The sequence below is a fragment of the Bombina bombina genome, chromosome 4 (genome assembly GCF_027579735.1).
Source record: "Bombina bombina isolate aBomBom1 chromosome 4, aBomBom1.pri, whole genome shotgun sequence".
In the NCBI taxonomy this organism is placed as follows: Eukaryota; Metazoa; Chordata; class Amphibia; order Anura; family Bombinatoridae; genus Bombina; species Bombina bombina.
In genome coordinates, this window is record NC_069502.1 from 1,210,575,284 (window position 1) to 1,210,599,731 (window position 24,448).

General features: G+C 41.4%; 1 protein-coding gene across 1 annotated transcript in view; it reads left to right on the forward strand.

Annotated features, from left to right (window-relative positions):
* The window catches only part of AARS2 (alanyl-tRNA synthetase 2, mitochondrial), a 180,252-nt gene that overhangs the window by 63,176 nt on the left and 92,628 nt on the right, over positions 1-24,448 (forward strand). The window contains exons 7-9 of the mRNA XM_053712708.1: positions 8,854-8,962; positions 21,875-21,913; positions 22,024-22,135. Of these exons, the coding sequence (XP_053568683.1) occupies positions 8,854-8,962; positions 21,875-21,913; positions 22,024-22,135 (260 nt within the window). The remainder of the gene's footprint in view (positions 1-8,853; positions 8,963-21,874; positions 21,914-22,023; positions 22,136-24,448) is intronic.

Genomic DNA, 24,448 nt, shown 5'->3' on the forward strand with positions numbered 1-24,448 from the left:
ACCCAATATTTACATGTTCTTTGCGTTTTTCGCAAGTTATAGGGCAATAAGTACAAGTAGCACTTTGCTATTTCCAAACCACTTTTTTTCAAAATTAGCGCTAGTTACATTCGGACACTGATATTTTTCAGGAATCCCTGAATATCCCTTGACATGTATATATATTTTTTTAGAAGACATCCCAAAGTAATGATCTAGGCCCATTTTGGTATATTTCATGCCACCATTTCACCGCCAAATGAGATCAAATAAAGAAAAAATTAACTTTTTCATAATTTTTTTTCACAAACTTTAGGTTTCTCACTGAAATTATTTACAAACAGCTTGTGCAATTATGGCATAAATGGTTGTAAACGCTTCTCTGGGATCCCCTTTGTTCATAAATAGCAGACATATATGGCTTTGGCATTGCTTTTTGGTAATTAGAAGGCCGCTAAATGCCTCTGCGCACCACACATGTATTATGCCCAGCAGTGAAGGGGTTAATTAGGGAGCATGTAGGGAGCTTCTAGGGTTAATTTTAGCTTTAGTGTAGTGTAGTAGACAACCCCAAGTATTGATCTAGGCCCATCTTGGTATATTTCATGCCACCATTTCACCGCCAAATGCGATCAAATAAAAAAAAAAAAATGTTAATTTTTTTTACAATTTTAGGTTTCTCACTGAAATTATTTACAAACAACTTGTGAAATTATGGCATAAATGGTTGTAAATGCTTCTCTGGGATCCCCTTTGTTCAGAAATAGCAGACATATATGGCTTTTGTGTTGCTTTTTGGTAATTAGAAGGCTGCTAAATGCTGCTGCGCATCACACGTGTATTATGCCCAGCAGTGCAGGGGTTAATTAGATAGCTTGTAGGGAGCTTGCAGGGTTAATTTTAGCTTTAGTGTAGAGATCAGCCTCCCACCTGAAAGATCCCACCCCCTGATCCCTCCCAAACATCTCTCTTCCCTCCCCCACCCCACAATTGTCCCCGCCATCTTAAGTACTGGCAGAAACTCTGCCAGTACTAAAATAAAAGGCTTTTTTTTTTTTTTTTATGATTTTTTTTAAAAAAAAAAATATATGTTTAGCTGTGATGGACCCCCCCTTAGCCCCTAACCTCTCTGATCCCCCCCCAAACAGCTCTATAACACTTGCCCACATCCTATTTTTGCTGCCATCTTGGGTACTGGCAGCTGTCTGCCAGTACCCAATTTGCCTCCAAAAAATGTTTATTTTTATTTTTTTTCATGTAATTAAATGTTTTCTGTAGTGTAGCTGCCCCCCCTAATACCCTCCTCCCTCTCCCCCTCCCCCCCCTCCCAGATCCTTTTGAAAATTATTTCCCCCCCTCCCTCTCCCTCTCTCCCATTCATAAATTCATTGGTGGCAGTGGCTGTTACGCGATCGCGCGCACATATGCACGCGCGCTCCCTGCAGGCCCCCGCACGCTCCCGGCACCCGGCGTGCACATTGCACATTCAGGAACCGGATGCCGGGTAGCGATGGGCCGCCCACCCGCCTCCCTGAAGCTGCTCCCACCCACCAACGATCGGGCCCATCGCTACCGGTGCAGAGAGGGCCACAGAGTGGCTCTCTCTGCATCGGTTTGGGAAAAAAGGTATTGCAGTGATGCCTCAATGTTGAGGCATCACAGCAATACCTTGGAAGCGATCAGGATCGCTTCCAGCCGCTTTAAACCCTGATGTCGTACAGGGTACGTCGCTGGTTTTTAAAGACCAGGTTGTGTGCAACGTACCCTGTACGACATGTGTCGTTAAGGGGTTAATGCATGTGTTGATTGCATATATTTGTAATCCAAAAGTGTAGTGCGTGTCCCCAGAAATGCACGGACCAGATGAGTACAGTCTATACCCCTTCGTGTCTAAATGCAAGTAACAACGTGAGGTCGTCAGGAGTCTAGGGGAGCTTAACCTCGCTGCGTCTTTTTCACAGGCATATATATATAATACAGATGAGTAACAGTTCATTCAGATACCTGTCTTTTTCACGCGGTTGCTCTACCCTAAACAGTTGCTCCTGAGACGCTGAATCTTCTGGGATAGACAAGGGGTAGACCACAGGCAATCCAAAAGTCCTCTGAACGAGTGCTGCAAACCGACGAGTCTTAGAGCTCGTTTCACTCCTTTCAATAAAGCAGCATGGAGCTTCTTCCGGGTGCTGACGTCACGTCAGTGGCTGTGCTGATTTATAGGAATTTGACCGCAAAGGGAATTGTTGCCATTAGCAGAGAAATCTGTCACTCAAGACGGCTTTGATACTTATCGCAACACTTTACTCTCTTGTAGATCAGAACAGCAAGAGGTTATTTACAGGGATACATTTGTGATTAAAACACTCATACATTCATACTTCCATTCTATACATTAGAAAAGTTTGTTTTTCAGCTAATTTATTACTTTACTGATATATATATGTATGTTTGAATTGCATGATAGGGATTGTATTTTTTAGTATTACAATTACGCCATTATATTCAATTCATAATTTTGATACTACCATTGACCATATAATTACACACAGAGATATGTGCATACATCCGCAGAGGATTAGCCTAAAAATGAAGCAAACTCTAGTTTTTCATTGAGGCCATGAGGTGCTAGGGTGTTGAGTTTGTATATCCATTTTGTTTCTTTACGTAGCAGGATATTATCAATATCCCCACCACGCATGCTAAGTTTTACAGATTCAATTCCAATGAAATACAAATCATCAGTTTTTGATTCATGAAATTGCGCGTAGTGTCTTGCCACAGGGCTGTCAATATTGCAGTCTTAATGCCGTCCCTGTGTTCAGAAATTCGAGAACGAAGTTCTCTAAAAGTTTTACCAACGTAAAAACTTTTACAGGAGCTATAAAGTAAATATATAACTCCTTTTGTGGAGCAGTTAATGAAAGAGTTGATTTTATATATATGCCCTGTATTTGTATCAAAAGTTTTACTTCTCTGCATATATTGACAGCAGACACAGTGGCCACATGGAGTGCTGCCTACAATTTTCTGTGCATTCTGTTCCAACCAGTTATAGGTTGGGACTTTGTTAAATTCACTTTTAACCAAAATGTCTTTTAAATTACTGCATTGCCTTGCAGTCATCTGAGGATAATCTCCTACATATTGGTGAAGTGTTGTGTCATTAGTTAATAAATGCCAGTTTCTATTCAGGGTGTCTTTTACTTTGCTCCAATGGGCATTATATTTGGTGATAAACCTGATCTTGTTTTCTTCATTTGTGTCATCCCTGTTCTTACTTTTGTATAACAAGTCTTTTCTTTGGTGTTGGGAGGCTCTATAGAGGGCTCTCTTAGTACACCTTTTTGAATAGCCTCTATCATGGAATCGGGCTGCCATCTCTTTTGCTTGTATTTTAAAGGTTTTGTCATCAGAACATATTCTGCGAAGCCGCAGAAATTGTCCGTAAGGGATGCCTTTTTTCAAATTTGTGGGGTGGTGGCTCGATCCCAGGAGGAGGCTATTTGTTGCCGTCGGTTTCCGAAGACTTCTGTCTCAATTTTCCCTTCTTTTTTACTAATTTTCAAATCCAAAAAATTAATTGAATTTAAGTCGTGATTACAGGTGAGAAGAATGCTACGGTCATTACAGTTCAAAAGAGAAATGAATTTCATCAATTCATCCTCAGTGCCATCCCATAATAGCAAAATATCATCAATATATCTGATCCAGAGGGCCACATGTGCATCAACTACATCCGAGTGTTCACCAAATACAATTTGGTTCTCCCAACCACCAAGATGTAAGCAGGCGTAAGTTGGTGCACATGTGGCCCCCATGGCAGTACCTTGTCTCTGTTTGTAGCATTTTGCATCAAAGATGAAGATATTATTGTCCAACACAAATTTCAATAGGTCAATTACAAATTTTGTATGTTTTTTGTAGCCTAGACCCCTTGTGTTAAGAAATTCTTCACATGAATTGTAATGACCGTAACATTCTTCTCACCTGTAATCACGACTTAAATTCAATTAATTTTTTGGATTTGAAAATTAGTAAAAAAGAAGGGAAAATTGAGACAGAAGTCTTTCGGAAACTGACGGCAACAAATAGCCTCTGCTGTCAATATATGCAGAGAAGTAAAACTTTTGATACAAATACAGGGCATATATATAAAATCAACTCTTTCATTAACTGCTCCACAAAAGGAGTTATATATTTACTTTATTGCTCCTGTAAAAGTTTTTACGTTGGTAAAACTTTTAGAGAACTTCGTTCTCGAATTTCTGAACACAGGGACGGCATTAAAGACTGCAATATTGACAGCCCTGTGGCAAGACACTACGCGCAATTTCATGAATCAAAAACTGATGATTTGTATTTCATTGGAATTGAATCTGTAAAACTTAGCATGCGTGGCGGGGATATTGATAATATCCTGCTACGTAAAGAAACAAAATGGATATACAAACTCAACACCTTAGCACCTCATGGCCTTAATGAAAAACTAGAGTTTGCTTCATTTTTAGGCTAATCCTCTGCGGATGTGTGCACATATCTCTGTGTGTAATTATATGGTCAATGGTAGTATCAAAATTATGAATTGAATATAATGGCGTAATTGTAATACTAAAAAATACAATCCCTATCATGCAATTCAAACATACATATATATATCAGTAAAGTAATAAATTAGCTGAAAAACAAACTTTTCTAATGTATAGAATGGAAGTATGAATGTATGAGTGTTTTAATCACAAATGTATCCCTGTAAATAACCTCTTGCTGTTCTGATCTACAAGAGAGTAAAGTGTTGCGATAAGTATCAAAGCCTTCTTGAGTGACAGATTTCTCTGCTAATGGCAACAATTCCCTTTGCGGTCAAATTCCTATAAATCATCACAGCCACTGACGTGACGTCAGCACCCGGAAGAAGCTCCATGCTGCTTTATTGAAAGGAGTGAAACGAGCTCTAAGACTCGTCGGTTTGCAGCACTCGTTCAGAGGACTTTTGGATTGCCTGTGGTCTACCCCTTGTCTATCCCAGAAGATTCAGCGTCTCAGGAGCAACTGTTTAGGGTAGAGCAACCGCGTGAAAAAGACAGGTATCTGAATGAACTGTTACTTATCTGTATTATATATATGCCTGTGAAAAAGACGCGGCGAGGTTAAGCTCCCCTAGACTCCTGACAACCTCACGTTGTTACTTGCATTTAGACACGAAGGGGTATAGACTGTACTCACCTGGTCCGTGCATTTCTGGGGACACGCACTACACTTTTGGATTACAAATATATGCAATCAACACATGCATTAATGTGATGAACATTCATCTATTTTTGTATACTGGTGCACCAGTCTCCTTCACGGCCTATTTGCTATTTTTATGCATCCTTGATATCCCCTGTATGTATGTGATTTGTATGTTTGGATGTATGAATTTATGTAGCGTAGTTTTATTAAACTCATTTGTATTTCAAGAATTCGCCTTTTTCTTTTCTTTTATTGCATACAGTTGTGCTCTCCTTTGCCTAGACTTTTAGTAACCTGTATTTTAGGTTCCTACTCCCTTTCTCACGTTGTTACACATAAGTTACACTAACACCTAACACTACACTACAATTAAATAACTTACCTAAATTAAATACAATTAAATAAATTAAATACAATTACCTAAATTACAAAAAAACAAACACTAAATTACAGAAATAAAAAACAAATTACAAGATATTTAAACTAATTACACCTAATCTAAGAGCCCTATAAAAGTAAAAAAGCCCCCCAAAATAAAAAACCCACTAGCCTAAACTAAACTATTAATAGCCCTTAAAAGGGCCTTTTGCGGGGCATTGCCCCAAAGAAATCAGCTCTTTTACCTGTAAATAAAAAATACAAATACCCCCCCAACAATAAAACCCACCACCCACCAAATAAAAGCCTAACTAAAATATCCTAAGCTCCCCATTGCCCTGAAAAGGGCATTTGAATGGGCATTGCCCTTAAAAGGGCATTTAGCTCTATTTCTGCCCAATGCCCTAACCTAAAAATAAAACCCACCTAATACACCCTTAAAAAAATCCTAACACTAACCCTGAAGATTCACTTACCGGGAGAAGTCTTCATCCAAGCGGCAAGATGTCCTCAACGAAGCCGGCAGAAGTGGTCCTCCAGATGGGCAGAAGTGGTCCTCCAGACTGGCAGAAGTCTTTATCCAGACGGCATCTTCTTTCTTCATCCTTCCGACGCGGAGTGGCTCCATCTTCAAGACTTCCGGCGCGGAGCATCCTTTTCAGTCGACGGCTTCTTTGGAATGATTGTACCTTTAAGTGACGTCATCCAAGATGGCATCCCTTAGATTCCGATTGGCTGATAGAATTCTATCAGCCAATTGGAATTAAGGTAGAAAAAATCCTATTGGCTGATGCAATCAGCCAATAGGATTGAATTTCAATCCTATTGGCTGATCCAATCAGCCAATAGGATTGAGCTCGCATTCTATTGGCTGATTGGAACAGCCAATAGAATGCCAGCTCAATCCTATTGGCTGATCCAATCAGCCAATAGGATTTTTTTCTACCTTAATTCCGATTGGCTGATAGAATTCTTTCAGCCAATCGGAATCTAAGGGACGCCATCTTGGATGATGTCACTTAAAGAAACATTCATTCCGAAGAAGCCGTCGATTGAAGAGGATGATCCGCGCCGGATGTCTTGAAGATGGAGGCGCTCTGCGCCGGATGGATGAAAATAGAAGATGCCGTCTGGAAGATTTCTGCCCGTCTGGAGGACAACTTCTTGCCGCTTGGATGAAGACTTCTGCCCGTCTGAAGCACCACTTCTTCCCATCTGGAGGACTACTTTGGCCGGCTTTGTTGAGGACATCTTGCCGCTTGGATGAAGACTTCTCCCGGTAAGTGAATCTTCGGGGGTTAGTGTTAGGATTTTTTTAAGGGTGTATTGGGTGGGTTTTATTTTTAGGTTAGGGCATTGGGCAGCAATCAAGCTAAATGCCCTTCAGGGCAATGGGGAGCTTAGGTTTTTTTAGTTAGGCTTTTATTTGGGGGGGTTGGTTGTGTGGGTGGTGGGTTTTACTGTTGGGGGGGTGTTTGTATTTTTTGTTTACAGGTAAAAGAGCTGATTTCTTTGGGGCAATGCCCCGCAAAAGGCCCTTTTAAGGGCTATTGGTAGTTAAGTTTAGGCTAGGGGTTTTTATTATTTTTTGGGGGGGTTATTTTTATAGGGCTCTTAGATTAGGTGTAATTAGTTTAAATATCTTGTAATTTGTTTTTATTTTCTGTAATTTAGTGTTAGTTTTTTTGGTAATTTAGCTAATTTTATTGAATTTACTTAATTGTATTTAATGTAGGGAATTTATTTAATTGTAGTGTAATGTTAGGTGTTATTGTAACTTAGGTTAGGTTTTATTTTACAGGTCAATTTGTATTTATTTTAGCTAGGTAGTTATTAAATAGTTAATAACTATTTAGTAACTATTCTACCTAGTTAAAATAAATACAAACTTGCCTGTAAAATAAAAATAAACCCTAAGCTAGATACAATGTAACTATTATTTTATAGGTAAGTATTTAGTTTTAAATAGGAATAATTTAGGGAATGATAGTAATTTGTATTTAGATTTATTTAAATTACATTTAAGTTAGGGGGTGTTAGGGATAGGATTAGACTTAGGTTTAAAGGGTTAATAAATTTAGAATAGTGGCAGCGACGTTGGGGACGGCAGATTAGGGGTTAATAAATGTAGGTAGGTGGCGGCGATGTTGGGGGCAGCAGATTAGGGGTTAATAAATATAATGTAGGTGGCGGCGATGTCCAGAGTGGAAGTTTAGGGGTTAATAAGTATAATGTAGGTGGCAGCGATGTTGGGGGCAGCAGATTAGGGGTTAATAATATTTAATGTGTGGAAAGGTGATAACTAAGCGCCAACTATATAACGCAACAGACCTCCAGCTCTAATAAATTGGCACCTAGTATCTGCCCACTATCTGCCCATAGACCCTGCCTACGTTGTTTGGCGCTCTGATATCCAATCTTAAAGTTAATAATATTTAACTAGTGTTTGCGAGGCAAGAGTGCGGCGGTTTAGAGGTTAATATGTTTAATATAGTGGCGGCGATGTCCGGTGCGGCAGATTAGGGGTTAAAATTTTTATTTTAGTGTTTGCTTTGTGGGAGGGCCTCGGTTTAGGGGTTAATAGGTAGTTTATGGGAGTTAGTTTACTTTTTAGCACTTTAGTTATGAGTTTTATGCTACAGCTTTGGAATTATTAATAGGTTGCGTTTGAGTATTATTTTGTGCTTTTTATATTTTTATTTTTTTTGATTAATCAACATGTATATGTTTCAGCTGTGATATAATGAATACATACAGGAAATTGCTATTTTGCTTTTTGTTTGGTATTTTTTTAATATCTTGACATATTAATAACCAAAATGGCAATTTCTACAGGTGTTTTGGATTTATCAACCCTATACATTAGTTTTCTAAGAAGCGTCAGTTTATGATTGTGATCACTTGAAAAGCATGACTGACGTTCAGAGATCAATATCAACCATAAATATCGGCAATATTGTGATCAACATCCTGGATATTTAGCTACATGTTCTCAGTGTACAGGAGCCTGGGCTGTTTCATACTGAAGTCCATGCTGACTGTTTTACGCAAAGGCTCAGATGAAACCATTAATACTATTCACAATCAGACAAAGATTTCCACCCTTCAAGCAAGATGCTTCTGTGTCGTGCGCTTATGATTTTTATTTCTTCATTAAAGGGACCTTAAATGCAATTTAGTAGAAAACATTTTAAAATACCTGCACATAGATATTAGACAAATACTAGAAGTACAATAAATACGGTTTAATGCTTTGCTCCTCAGGCTTGTGTTGCGGCGGATCCTCAGGAGAGCAGTCAGGTTTTCCTCTGAAGTTCTTCAGACACCTCCTGGATTCCTGTCTTCTCTGGTTCCAGTAGTTGTGGATGTTCTGGTAAGGGAGCCATTGTGCTATGATTTATTTCATAATTATGTTTTCTTTTACAAGATATGACAAGTCCACGGATTTCATCCTTACTTATGAGATTACGCCTCCTGGTCAGCAGGAGGAGGCAAAGAGCACCAAAGCAGAGCTGTATATATAGCTCCTCCCTTCCCTCCCACTCCAGTCATTCTCTTTGCCTATGTTAGTGATAGGAAGAGGTAAAGTGAGGTGTTAGTTTAGATTCTTCAATCAAGAGTTTATTGTTTTTAAATGTTGCCAGTGAGTACTATTTTTCTCAGGGTGGAGCATCAGGTGTTTCAGCAATGGGAACTGAGGAGTTTTCTACATTGTCACTTCACTCCCCATGCTGGTGCTGCCTTGTTGATGGTCTTATAAGATATCACATAAGGCCCTATTTGTCCCCACAGACCTACAGGAGGTGCTGAAAAGAGACCTCTTCTTCGTGTGGGACAGGTTCAGATCAGCACTACGGTATGTACAGTTTTTTTGTTTTCTGGGGAGACAGTGTAGCTCAGAACAGACTGGACGTTAGCTGCTGCAACACAAGTGGGGTAATTAACTTGTAAAATTAAGTTTTATTTCCCTAACTGTTTCCTTTCTTATACTATATAATAGCAGTGGGTTGGTGTACTTATGTGACCCGGTTTCATTAAGGGGTCAGAAACGGTGACACTTTGAGGGACACATTGGCTTCTATACTAGTCGGGTCTACCCGACATTGATTTTCCATGCGGCGTTGTTTTTTTCACTATACCGCCCACGAAGGGCGGGGCTTACGTTTGCGCGCTTAGACACGCAATTACTATTCCGGCTTCTGACACGGAGGAGTATTACGGAGCTCCTGTTGCTTTCTAGGTCTGCTTGGTTTAAGTTACTAGATCGCAAGCGGACTTAGGCAGCGGTTCACGGAGGGCATCTCTTGTTGGTTGTGAGGTAGGCGCCACAGCGGAGCTGTGGTTTGCTGCAGGGGTTAATTTTAGTCGCAACACAAGGAGGACTATGATAACCTAACAATGTAAATAGGTTTGGTTATAACAACTTCATATTGCTATTTGTTACACTTTTGCAGTAAAAATTTATATTGTTACACGTTTGCAGTAAAAATGTATATCGTTTTAAAATTTAAAGGCACAGTACTTTTTTTGTTATTTCATATTATTATCTGACACGACCAATATTGCTCTTGTTTTTGTTGTTGTGGAACCCCCTCTTACATTTTTTCCCTCCTGTACTGAGAGGGCCTTACAGTTTAAAGATCACATTTTCTTTAAGAATAGCATATCTAAGGATGCTTCTCAGCTTGATGAGACTCAGGGTATGCCACAACTTTCTCCCCAAGCGTCACAGCCTTTAACACCCGCTCAGGCGCCATCAACTGCGTCCACCTCATTTACTTTAAAGGATATGGCAGCAGTTATGTCATCTACTCTTACAGATGTTTTGTCTAAGTTGCCAGTGTTGCAAGGCAAACGTAGTAGAAGAGCGGACCAGGTGGTCCAGGCGACTTCTGACTCTTTGATGGCGATTTCCGATGTACACTCCCAGGGCTCTGAAGTGGGAGGTAGGGATACTCTATCTGAAGGGGAATTGTCTGATTCAGGAAGTACATTACCCCAGACAGATTCGGACGTAATGTCCTTCAGATTTAAGCTTGAACACCTCCGTCTGTTGTTGCGGGAGGTTTTGCTGACTCTGAATGATTGTGACTCTATTGTGGTACCACCAGAGAAATTGTGTAAGATGGACAAATACTTAGAGGTCCCTTCTTATTCGGATGTTTTTCCGGTTCCTAAGAGAATTTCGGATATTATTACACGGGAATGGGAAAGACCGGGTATTCCGTTTTCACCTTCCCCTACCTTTAAGAAAATGTACCCTATAGCTGACACCGTTCGGGATTCTTGGCAAACGATCCCTAAGGTGGAGGGAGCTATATCTACCCTGGCTAAGCGTACGACTATCCCTATTGAGGACAGTTGTGCTTTCAAAGACCCTATGGACAAAAAGTTGGAGGGTCTTCTAAAAAAGCTATTTATTCATCCAGGGTTTCTATTACAACCGACGGCCTGCATTGTCCCAGTTACAACTGCGGCCTCATTTTGGTTTGATGCTTTAGAAGAGTCTCTTAAGACTGAGACTTTAGAGGAAATAATGGATAGAATAAAGGCCCTTAAGCTGGCGAATTCTTTTGTTACGGATGCCGCTTTCCAGATCGCCAAATTGGCGGCTAAGAATGCAGGTTTTTCCATTTTAGCACGCAGAGCCTTATGGTTAAAATCTTGGTATGTGGATGTATCCTCTAAATCCAAGCTTTTGGCTATTCCTTTCAAGGCTAAGACCCTATTCAAGCCTGACTTGAAAGAGATAATTTCTGACATTACGAGAGGTAAGGGTCATCTCCTACCTCAGGATAAGACTTCTAAGCAGAGAGGTAGACAGAGTAATTTTCGTTCTTTTCGAAATTTCAAGGGAGTCCTCTCTGCCTCTTCCGCTAAACAGGAAGGGAATTTTGCACAAGCCAAGTCCGTCTGGAGACCTAACCAGGCTTGGAACAAGGGTAAACAACCCAAGAAGCCCGCTGCTGCTCCCAAGACAGCATGAAGGGGCGGCCCCCGATTCGGGACCGGTTCTAGTAGGGGGCAGACTTTCTCTCTTTGTCCAGGCTTGGATAAGAGACGTTCAGGATCCCTGGACACTGGAAATCGTGTCTCAAGGGTATCAGCTGGAGTTCAAAAATTACTTCCCAAGGGAAGGGTTCCTTCTTTCACGATTGTCTGTAGACCAGATAAAAAGAGAGGCATTCTTACGTTGTGTAACAGACCTCTCCACTATGGGAGTAATTTGTCCCGTTCCAATTCTGGAACAGGGGCAGGGGTTTTACTCAAATGTTTTTGTGGTTCCCAAAAAAGAGGGACCGTTCCGACCCATTTTAGATCTCAAGAGTCTAAACAAGTTTCTCAGAGTCCCATCCTTCAAGATGGAGACTATTCGGACAATTCTTCCATTGATCCAGGAGGATCAATATATGACTACCGTGGATTTAAAGGATGCATACCTTCACATTCCTATCCACAAAGATCATCACCAATCCCTAAGATTTGCCTTTCTGGACAAACATTTTCAGTTCGTGGCTCTACCTTTCGGGCTGGCCACGGCACCCAGGATCTTCACGAAGGTTCTAGGGTCTCTGCTGGCGGTTTTCAGACCACGGGGCATTGCAGTGGCGCCTTATCTGGACGATATTCTGATCCAGGCATCGTCTTATCAACTGACAAAGTCTCATACCTACATGGTTCTGTCCTTTCTAAGGACTCACGGGTGGAAGGTGAATCTAGAAAAGAGTTCACTAATTCCACAGGCAAGGGTTCCTTTCCTGGGAACTCTAATTGATTCTGTATCCATGAAAATCTTCTTGACGGAGGTCAGGAAATTAAAGATTCTGAATACATGCCGAGCCCTTCAGTCCAATCCTCGGCCTTCAGTGGCTCAGTGCATGGAGGTAATTGGATTGATGGTGGCGGCAATGGACATCATTCAGTTTGCTTGTTTTCATCTCAGACCTCTACAAATGAGCATGCTCAGACAGTGGAATGGAGATTATGCAAATTTATCTCCTCAGATAGATCTGGTTCAAGAGACAAGAGACTCTCTTCTTTGGTGGTTGTCGCAGGATCATCTGTCCCAGGGGACGTGTTTCCAAAGACCTTCGTGGGTGAAAGTGACAACAGATGCCAGCCTCCTAGGATGGGGTGCAGTCTGGAATTCCCTGAAGGCTCAGGGTGTGTGGACTCGGTCGGAATCTCTACTCCCAATCAATATTCTGGAATTAAGAGCGATATTCAATGCGCTTCAGGCTTGGCCTCAGTTGGCTTCGGCCAAATTCATCCGGTTTCAGTCGGACAACATCACGACTGTGGCTTACATCAATCATCAGGGAGGAACAAGGAGTTCCTTAGCGATGACAGAAGTATCCAAGATAATTCGGTGGGTGGAGGCTCACTCTTGTTATCTGTCAGCAATCTACATCCTAGGAGTGGACAACTGGGAAGCAAACTTTTTGAGCAGACAGACATTTCATCCGGGGGAATGGGAACTCCATCCGGAGGTCTTTGCCTCCCTGATTCTCAGGTGGGGCAATCCAGAAGTGGATCTGATGGCGTCTCGTCAGAATGCCAAGTTCCCAAGATACGGATCCAGATCAAGGGATCCTCAGGCCGAACTGATAGATGCCTTGGCAGTGCCTTGGTCGTTCAACCTAGCTTATGTGTTTCCACCGTTTGCTCTCCTTCCCCGGGTGATTGCACGGATCAAACAGGAGAGGGCTTCGGTAATTCTGATCACTCCTGCGTGGCCGAGCAGGACTTGGTATGCAGATCTGGTGGACATGTCCTCTCTGCCGCCGTGGAAACTTCCATTGAGGCAGGACCTTCTCATTCAGGGACCCTTCCATCACCCGAATCTAGTTTCTCTGCAGCTAACTGCTTGGAGATTGAACGCTTGATTTTATCTAAGCGAGGGTTCTCTGATTCGGTCATTAATACCTTGATTCAGGCACGTAAGCCTGTTACTATATTTACTCCATATCTTATGATTTACCATAAGATATGGAGTAAATATCTTTATTGGTGCGAATCCAAGGGCTACTCATGGAGTAGGGTTAGGTTTCCCAGGATTTTATCTTTTCTCCCAGAAGGATTGTCAGCAAGTTCCTTAAAGGGACAGATTTCTGCTTTGTCTATTCTGTTACACAAACGTCTTTCAGATGTTCCAGACGTTCAAGCTTTTTGTCAGGCTGAATCAGGTCTGTGCTTAGACCAATTGCTCCTCCTTGGAGTTTGAATTTAGTTCTTAATGTTCTTCAAGGGGTTCCATTTGAACCTATGCATTCCATAGATATTAAGTTGTTATCTTGGAAAGTTTTATTTTTGGTTGCTATTTCTTCTGCTCACAGAGTTTCTGAGCTTTCAGCTTTACAATGTGATTCTCCTTATCTTATTTTCCATTCTGATAAGGTGGTCTTACGTACCAAACCTGGTTTCCTTCCTGAGGTTGTTTCTAATAAGAATATTAATCAGGAAATTGTTGTTCCTTCCTTGTGTCCTAATCCTTCTTCTAAGAAGGAGCGTCTGTTACATAACTTGGACGTGGTTCGTGCCCTGTAGTTTTACTTGCAGGCGACTAAGGATTTTCGTCAATCATCTTCATTATTTGTTGTTTTTTTCTGGAAAACGTAGGGGCCAGAAAGCTACAGCTACCTCTCTTTCTTTTTGGCTGAAGAGTATCATCCGTCTTGCATATGAGACTGCTGGACAGCAGCCTCCTGAAAGAATTACGGCTCATTCTACTAGGGCTGTGGCTTCCTCATGGGCATTTAAGAATGATGCTTCTGTTGAACAGATTTGCAAGGCTGCAACTTGGTCGTCTCTTCACACTTTTTCCAAATTTTCCAAATTTGATACTTTTGCCTCGTCAGAGGCTGTTTTTGGGAGAAAGGTTCTTCAAGCAGTGGTGCCTTCCGTTTAGGTTCCTGTCTTGTCCCTCCCTTTCATCCGTGTCCTATAGCTTTGGTATTGTATCCCATAAGTAAGGATGAATCCGTGGACTCGTCATATCTTGTAAAAGAAAAGGAAATTTATGCTTACCTGATAAATTTATTTATTTTACGATATGACGAGTCCACGGCCCGCCCTGTCAATTTTTCAGACAGGTTTTTATTTTTGTTAAACTTCAGTCACCTCTGCACCTTGGCTTTTCCTTTCTCTTCCTAACTTCGGTCGAATGACTGGAGTGGGAGGGAAGGGAGGAGCTATATATACAGCTCTGCTGGGATGCTCTTTGCCTCCTCCTGCTGACCAGGATGCGTAATTCCATAAGTAAGGATGAAATCTGTGGACTCGTCATATCGTAAAATAAATAAATTTATCAGGTAAGCATAAATTTTCTTTTTTATACACCAAAACATTATTTGGAAATGTGCTCAGATAATGGAATATAGTTATATTAAATGTAATAAGAATAAAATAAATAAATATATATATATATAATTACAACAGTAATTTGCACAGGCTGTACTTGTTGGGAAGAGTAGTATCAAAACTAAGTAGTACAAAGTAGAGCATAAATACAAACTGAACTGTTACCTAACCCAGATGTGCCCAAAAGGTTGATGAGAGTGTACCAGTAAATCTGTAAGTGCTGACCAGGAGATCACATGACTGTTTTGTGATTTCCCATGTCTGTCTCAGCCAGTAGGGACATTATGGGCTAAGGATAAAAGAAACGTGATATTAGTCCTTGTGTTAGATGAAGACCATTTGTGTTTGCAATTTGTTATGCTGAACACATGCACAAATAGATCACACTGACAGACCACAAAATCACAGACCCCGTCTCACCGCCTATTTGTCTAAGGAAATATCCTCCCTATCAGACAAGAATTTCCGAGTGTCTATAGTTATAAAATGTATTGTTAATGACCGCTATAAAATAACAGTGAGATCATGTATTGAGGAATTTCTGTAGACCTGTATAATGCTATAATTACTTTCTCATTCAGTAGATCAAGGGTGGTTACAAATAGGTGTAGGTCACTAACCTTCACATACTGACCCAACCATTCACCCTACAGTATAGCTGATGGCTGCTGACTCAAGATGTTCCTTTACAATATGACCAGCCCCAGTTTTTATTTTACCTTAAGGCTCACCCTAGAATTTCTCCTGCTGTATGGCTAATGGTTAATGACCGATGCACAAATGGCTGATCCGTGTTATTCCCATATGTTATAGATAACCCAAGTATTTCCATTACATTGTAACTAAGCGCCCCCTATTTATGGCTTAACAAGGCTTTTTCTTTTTCAAGATACGATGAGTCCACGGATTTCATCCTTACTTGTGGGATTACGCCTCCTGGTTAGCAGGAGGAGACAAAGAGCACCACAGCAGAGCTGTATAAATAGCTCCTCCCTTCCCTCCCAACCCAGTCATTCTCTTTGCCTGTGTTAGTGATAGTCAGAGGCAAAGTGAGGTGTTAGTTGTAGATTCTTCAATTAAGAGTTTATTATTTTTAAAGTGGTGCCACAGTGTGCTACTTTGTTTGGGGTGTAGCCTAGACCAGATCAGTCTCTTCAGGAAAAATAGAAGCATTTGGTGGCTTTAAAGCAATGGGAACTTGTGGGACATTATTCTCACTGCGCCTTCCATTTACTGTTGCTGCCCTTTTAGGGGAAAAATCTGAGAGCTCTTACTCAGTGTTTTTCCTTATTATCCTCAGGTCCATGTGAGCAGTAGGACTTCACACACCTGGGAGCTGCCTTTGCTGTCGGCAGATGGAGGTAAGTGCCATTTTTATTTCCTGGGCATAGAAGATAGATTGGCCTCAGAAGACATTTGCCAATCTAATTGTGAATAACAGTCCTTAGAGAGAAGGGCTCCTTATTCAGGTATGTGTTTCTCCTTTCCTGGGAGACAAGTCTAGACAGCTCATGTTTTATCTCCCCTGGGTTTCCCCTTGTAAATTTCATCTCCCGGCGGTTACATAAGAGAGCAATGCCCACCGGGTGATGACTGTGTATTAATAACCGCTTTTTCCCTATGTAACTGAGAGGGTACTTGAGGTTATACAGTTAGTTTTTGGGGCATTTTGTTACATCTCCCGGCGGTTAAGATGGCGACCCGGAATAGGTCTGTGTAATGTTGACTGTGACTCTGTATACACCCACGAAGGGTGGTCCTTGGGGACGCTTTGCATTTACGCACCCTTTTTCTCTCCCGGCGGTTCATTACATCTTAGCATGACGCCGGGAGGTGCCTATTGTGGCTATGTCCGTGGTGTTGTATAATTACATGGTGCTCTGCTTATGTATGATCTCCCGGCGGTTCACTAAGTCTACTTTGCCGCCCAGGAGTTGTCCGTTGTGTCACCGCCCAAGAAGGTGGTCCTTAGGATGTCATTTGTTTGGCGTGCTCATTATTTCTCCCGGCGGTTCAATAGCAGCATGCCGACCGGGAGATAGGTTGTACCTTCATGAGAGATAGTGTACAAAGACACATGTGTTACATATTGTAGGCTTACTTGACGACCGGCAAAATAAGTTGGATCGTAGCCTTATTTCCCCTGTTGCGATGAGGAGTCTGGTATGACATTGGATCAATCATTCCACTCAAAAAGGGGATACTGCCGAGGGGTGTTGAGATCTAGTAATTTACGCTAGTTTTGCCCTATTGTTTATTCTGCAGAATATGGAATTAAATGTGTGTTTTTCTGTTTAAAATTTAAAGTGACAGTCACATGTTTTCATATGTTCATTTCTAACCTAATTACTCCTACCACAGCTATGGCTGTTAGGAGTCTGGTAATTCCGCTCAATCCATACCAATTTTTTTTTATAAGATAATGTCCAAATTAATTTCTGACACACAGGCAGTGCTCTGCGGTTCCTTGCAAAGACGTTGCCTTTGATGTACATAGTGATAGTCTTGTTGCTACATTATTACTATGGTTATAAGATGGATTGTTTTTCTGCACGACAGATATAAGTCGTACTTTTACAATTTAAAGTTACAGTACAAATTATAAAAAAAAAAAGAGATTTTTTCTGTGTACCTTTTATTAAAGGACTTACGGCTGTTTGTTTCTTCATCCATTGTGATGTAGGATGATACAACAACACGCTATAATGAGTTACTTTAAGATTTAAAGAGGCAGTAACTTTTTTCTGCGTTCAGTTTATAACTGTATTTCAACTGTTTATTTGTTAATTCATCCTTTGTGATGAGGATAACACAAACGCACTCAAGAATAGAGTTACTTTTCAGAGATAACATGAGCAACGCCTTGAAACCCTTATGGGTGATTAGCCGCGCTTTACAAGTACCCAATACATACATATGTATTTCATTAAAGAAACGGTATTGCTTCCTATGTGAAGATTTAGTTTCCTTTTGAACCTACTCCCTCTATAGCGATTGCTGTTTGGGAGTCTGTTAACGATGGCCAAAAATGTCTCCTATAGTCTCCGTCAAAATGTTATGGTCCACATGCAGTGCCCTGCGTTTGCTTTACTTTCCACTCAGGGCTATGGTGCATTCTATGATTTTACATAGGTAAAAACATTACTAGAGGACTTGCTATTTTCAAAGGTTCTTCCATGTTACTGAGAATTTCAGTTTCTGATGGCGTTGATGCCTTGGGCATTTCCTATATTTCCAAGACTGGTTCCCATAGCCGTATCAGCTAAGAGGCTGGATGTGATTCATTAGGGGGGAAGGAGTAGTTTCAACTGTCTCTATGAGAACTTCTATACCCTTAGTGGATGGTCCGGTGGACAACGTTTAGTCATGGGACGCACACCAGGGTGTACAATGGCAACCATCTGTGTACTTTGCTTCCGTTACTAGCGTGACGGCATATTAGTTTGATGCGTTGTCTGAGGTTATTAATCAGTAGTTTCCTTAGATCCAGGACTGGATACAGCCTTCAATTGGCTTATTTCTTTATTTCAATTTCTTCCTTTCCAGTTATCAAACTGGGGGCATAGGTAGCTCTGTTCCAGCTCTTAGAATCTTGTGGTTAGAGCCTTGTTTTTTGGATATGTGTGTTGAAATTTGGATGAACACACAGCTTTCTGTTGAATCAGAGATTGAATGGAGAACATGCTCCAGTCCAGGATCAGATCTCAAAGGAGACTGACTTTCCGTTTGCGCTCAGGTTGGGTTTCTATCTTACAAGTTTTCCTCTCTGAGGTAGTTTCTACTCTCTAGATTGTCTGGGGATCAAAGGGGGAGACAAAGGGAGAGAAGTCCTTCCACTGTGTAGGAGTCCTTTCAGACCCGGGAGTGGTTGTTCCAGTTCTAATCCCGGTACTGTATCTGGGGTTATCTGTCGGGTTGTGGTTCCTAAAAGATGGGAATCTTCAGACCATTTTGTATGAAGGGTACTGTCCTTCGGGATGGACACTATTAATTTGTTTCATTTCTCCCTTGGTCTTAGGGGGTCAACTTATGTCAACGGTGGCTTGAAGGTCAAGTGCCTTCATATGCCGTTCATGAGAATTTTCTCGAGTTCTGGGATTTGCCTTTAGGGACAAACGCTTCCCGTTCGTGGTCATTCCTTTTGGTCTTGCCACAGTTCCGAGTTCTTTCGGAGACTCTGGGTTCGCTGTTGGCGGTGCTTCAGTTACGGGACCTTGCAATGGCGCCCTATTTTGCTATTATCTCTAGTCCGAGCGTCATCCTTACAACAAGTAAGATTTACATGACTATGGTGTTATGCTTTCCGTGAGCTCATGGGTGGAAGGTGACTTTGGATAGGTGTTCCTTAGCCCAAAGCACAAGGATAGCTTTTTAGGAATCTTGTTGAATTCAATATCACTGAAGATTTTTCTGACTGAAGTCAGGAAATCAAGGCACTTCTGGTCTAGATTTTCAGTCCACTTCTCGGCCTTCAGTGGCTCAGTACATAGAGGTATTCGGGCTGATGGTGTCGGCAATGGACATTATCCGGACAGTTGGCTCAGCATGCTAAGGCACTGTGGCTAAGCTCTGTAACAACCTGCGGGTTGCGGGTTCAGTCCCCGGTGAGGTCCACTCAATCTTTCATCCTTATAAGGTCAATATTCTGAGCTGCACCTTGTGTCACTTCAATTTCCGTTTGTTCGTTCCACCTCAGCCCTATGCGGTTAAGCATACTCAGGCACTGGAAAGGCGATTTTGCAACCTTGTCTCCTCGAATGTCTCTGGCTCGGGAGACAAGGGACTTTTTCTTAATGGTTGCCTCTGGTTTCCCTATCTCAGGGAACGTGATTTCGCTGAGTCAAGCGGCGTCTGTTCTTTTTATAGACTTCCTGCAACTGAGTGCAAGCTTCGAGACTCTTCTGGGCTGGCCTCAGTTAGCTTTGGCCCCTTTTCTTTCTCCCCATCTGTCAGTGTTCCATATCCCAGGGGTGGTCTCTTGGGAAGCGGATTTTCTGAGTAGTCAGATTTTTCATCTGGGAGAGTGGGAACTCCATCCGGGAGTATTCTCCAACCTGATTTTCTAAAAGGGTCGGCTGGAGTAAGATCTCATGGCATCTTGCAGACTGCCTGGCTTTTGAGACACTGGTCCAGGTTCAGGGCCCAGTTCGAGCTGATCACTGCCTTGGCGGTTCTTTGGTCCTTCAGTCTAGAAGGTCTATTTCCCCTGTTTGCGCTTCTTGCCGGGTGATTGTTTAATCAAATAGGAGAAGGCACTTCTGCGTGGCCTCGCAGGATTTGGTATGCCGATCTGGTGATCATGTCCTCTCTGCTATCTGGGACACTTCTGTTGCGTAAGGACCTTTTAGTCAGGGTCCCTTCTTCCACCCAAGTCTAGTTTCTCTGAGGCTGATTGCTTGGGGCTGGAACACTTGATCCTATTCCAGCGAGGTGTCTTAGATTTGGTATTAGAAGCATTAATTCAGGCTTGTAAGCCTGTCATTGGGATGCTTTCCCATAAGATAGAGCTTAAATGTCTTATTGGTGTGAATCCAAGGGTTACTCATGGCGTAGAGTTTGGATTCCAGGATTTTGTTACTCCAGTGTCTGGCAGATGTCCCAGACATTCATTCCTTTTGTCAGGCTCTGCTTGGAGTCAGGCCGGGGTTTTCTACAATTGCTCCTCCATTGAGTTTAATTTTAGATTTTCATGGTTCTTCAAGGGGTTCTGTTGAACCTCTGCTTTCCATAGATATTCAGTTGCTATCTTGGTAAGTTGCCATTTCTTCTGCTCGAAGACTGTTTGAGTTTTCGGCATTTCCATATAGTTCGCCTTGTCTTGTTTTTCATTTGGGTAAGGTGATGTTATGTGCTATTCTTAGTTCTTCCTAAGGTTGTTTCAGCCGAGAACATTACTTAGGATATTGTTGTTCCTTCCTTGTGTCCTAATTTTTCTCTTGGAAGGGTAGTCTTTTGCACATTTGGACGTTGTCCGTGTTTTAAAATATACATAAAAATTATATATTTTTGCTTTACCAGCGACTACGAAATTTTGTCAATTGTCTTTTCTGTTTGACATATTTTCTAGAGTATGTACGGGTCAGGAAGCCACGGCTCCTTCTTTCCTTTTGGTTGACGAGTATCATCCATTTTGCCTATGAGATTGCTGGATAGCAGTCTCCTGACAGGGTTTCGGCTCTTTCCACCTGGGCTGTTGTTTCCTCGTGGACATTCTAGCATGATGCTTCAGTTGAGCTGATTTGCGAGACTATGATTTGGTCTTCTCTTCACTCTTTTTCTAAATTTTTCGAATTTGATATCTTTCCTTTGGCTGTTTTTGGGAGTAAGGTTCTTCACGCAGTGGTGCCTTCCGTTTAGGTTCCCTGTCTTGTCCCTCCCGTTTCATCCGTGTACTATAGCTTTAGTATTGTATCCCACAAGTAAGGATGAAATCCGTGGACTCATCGTATCTTGAAAAAGAAAAGGAAATTTATGCTTACCTGATAAATTTATTTCTTTTTCGATACGATGAGTCCACGGCCCGCCCTGTTCTTATGAGTCAGGTTATTAAATTTTTGCTAAACTTCAGACACCTCTGCACCTTGGCTTTTCCTTTCTCTTCCTAACTTCGGTCGAATGACTGGGTTGGGAGGGAAGGGAGGAGCTATTTATATAGCTCTGCTGTGGTGCTCTTTGCCTCCTCCTGCTGACCAGGAGGCGTAATCCCACAAGTAAGGATGAAATCCGTGGACTCATCGTATCGAAAAAGAAATAAATTTATCAGGTAAGCATAAATTTCCTTTTTCCAACGTTACAGCTAAGACGCACATTTCTCTTCTGTTATAAGAAAGGTTTTAGCTTTACTGCTGTATTGTTCCAACAGATATTTTCTTTTTAGCATCTTGTGAGACCTTTTTTATTTTAAAATATTTTTTTATTTTTCCAGGGAGAAGCGTTCCCAGAGCTGGAGAGAGAGAAATCACAGGTCTGTTCCTTTCATTATTCGTTTATTCCCTCAGTCACTGTGAGCTGATATATCTTGTAGACATATATATTAAGTATGTCAGGTGATGATATTATTTATTCCACCTTTAGATAATGAACATTCTGAGTGAAAATGAAGATGCTTTTTTGTCCTCTCTCCAGCGAGGGCGGCGAATCATAGACCGGACGTTGCAGCAAGAAGCGTCTGACAATACATTCCCAGGTAAGTCATCTGCTGGGTGCATTCTACCTAGTAGTACTGAGGGGTGGTCAGTATAATGACTCTATAACATTCTGGTAACCAAGAGATGAATAAAATCCCCCACTATTTTTTTTATAGGTTTGTTTTCCTGGGTAGAGTGAGATTAGGTGGATGCTGTATGTGCTCTGATATACAAACCCAGAAAACATTCTGCTTGATCTGTTTGCTCATTTATTGTGTTACATCAGCTGCAAAATAATAAATTTGTTTTCTGGAGTTAAAGGGACATTAAAGTCTAACAAATAAATATTCTTTTATGCTAGAGCTTTTATTATATAATGAATGCTCTTTGTAAATATGTATTATATCCCTTTAAATGTGTTTTTACTCATAGCTGAAGTGGTGCTCAGTAGCTGGAGAGCATTACTGCTTCAGAGCAGGACATGTCTGATGAGCCAATCCGAAGGAGCATACGTCCATAGCCTCCATTCACCAGCCATGTTCTGCTCAGTTATAGCAGATTAGGTGTCTGGTGTTCTTTTTTCTTTTGCATGATGTACCGAGTCCACGGATTCATCCTAACTTGTGGGATATTGTCCTTCCTGACAGGAAGTAGCAAAGAGAGCACCAGAGCAGAGCTGTCTATATAGCTCCCCCCTTAACTCCACCCCCCAGGCATTCTCCTTTGCTGGCTCTAAGCAGGAAGAGTAAACAGAAGGTGTTAAACTGTTAGTTTTATTTTATCTTCAGTCAAGTGTTTGTTATTTTTAAATGGTACCGGTATTGTACTATTTACTCTCAGGCAGGACATAGATGAAGATTTCTGCCTGGAGGATCATGATCTTAGCATTTGTAACTAAGGTCCACTGCTGTTCCCACAAAAGCTGAGGAGTACAGGAAAACTTCAGTGTGAGGAACGTTTTTTTGCTTTACAGCAATGAGGTATGTTCAGTCATATTTTCTGCAGAGACTGTGTTAACTCAGAAAGGCTGACAGTGTCCCCATTAGGGGAAGGGTAAGCAGTAATCCTAGTGTTATCAGAGGTTTTTACTAGCTTGCATAAAGGGTTAATTTTTTGTGGGCAGTTTATGTGAATTTGGGACAAACGTTTTTGTGTCTGGGAGTAACGTTTTCTGTTTTATGGGACATTTGCTTGAGGGTTATTTGGGGTTGTTTATAACCCACATGGCTTTCAGGCAGGGTTTGTTAGTTTTGTGTAGGCCCCAGCAGGCGGGGCCTACATTTACAAGCCGCAAGCAACTTCTCCTGAGGTCCTAAGAGTCTTCTGAGGGACTAATTGAAGCTTTAAACCCCATATTATCGCTTCCTAAGGGCAGGTAGGGCCACAGCAGAGCTGTAAAACTGGGGTGTAGTAGCCAAGCGCTAAGATAATCCCTAAGCTGTATACAAATAGAGGGCCTAACCAACCCCCCAAAAAAGAGTACTAGCAATAAAGTGATGAGTACAGCGGCAATAAAGGCTAAGGGATAAATATAAACACTAAAAGATACTAGAAATTAGAGTAATAAATATTATATTAAAAAAGGAAATATAGAAATATATAGGAGTGGTATTATTAGCTCCTAAAAAATGTTAGATGCCAAAAATACTAAAACAATGGTTTAATACAAAATAGCAGGTAAAAACAATGGTAGTAAACAGTGGTAAAATGCAAAGTGGCCAAGGGTCTCCAACTATTTAATAAATACATCCAAAGCAGAACTCATCCTAGTGCATTGTACAGACTATGTTTCTTCCCAGATTACCAAAATTTGCCCTCTACGCATTCAACCAGTGTCCCTGAAATACCTAGGAATACATCTAACCCCAAACACTCAGGACCTGTTTCAGGCCAACTATTTACCCCTCCAAAACACATTGGTAGCTGACATGTCATCTTGGAGATCCAGAAACATATCGTGGCTTGGCAGAATTAATTCTAGCAAGATGAATGTTCTCCCTAGGATCCTAGGTTCCTGCCGAGCCTACAGAATAAGATACTGGACTTCATCTGGGACAAACGTAAAGCTAGGATTAACAAACACCTCATGTACATGTCCATAAAAAATGGGGGTCCCAAATCTGACAAATTATAGGAAGGCTGTCTTCCTCCAGCGTATAATCGACTGGTTTACGAACTATGGCCACAAAAAATGGGTAAAAATGGAGCATGATATCACGCAATCCCAGCATTTAGGGTCCCTCTGTTGGCAGAATATATTAGGTTTACTTCAGATATCCAACAATAACTTCATAATTCAAGAAACTTTTAGTGTTTGGGAAAATATACTATCTAAGCACCCCCTGCTCTCGTCTAGATCTTCCCCCCTCACA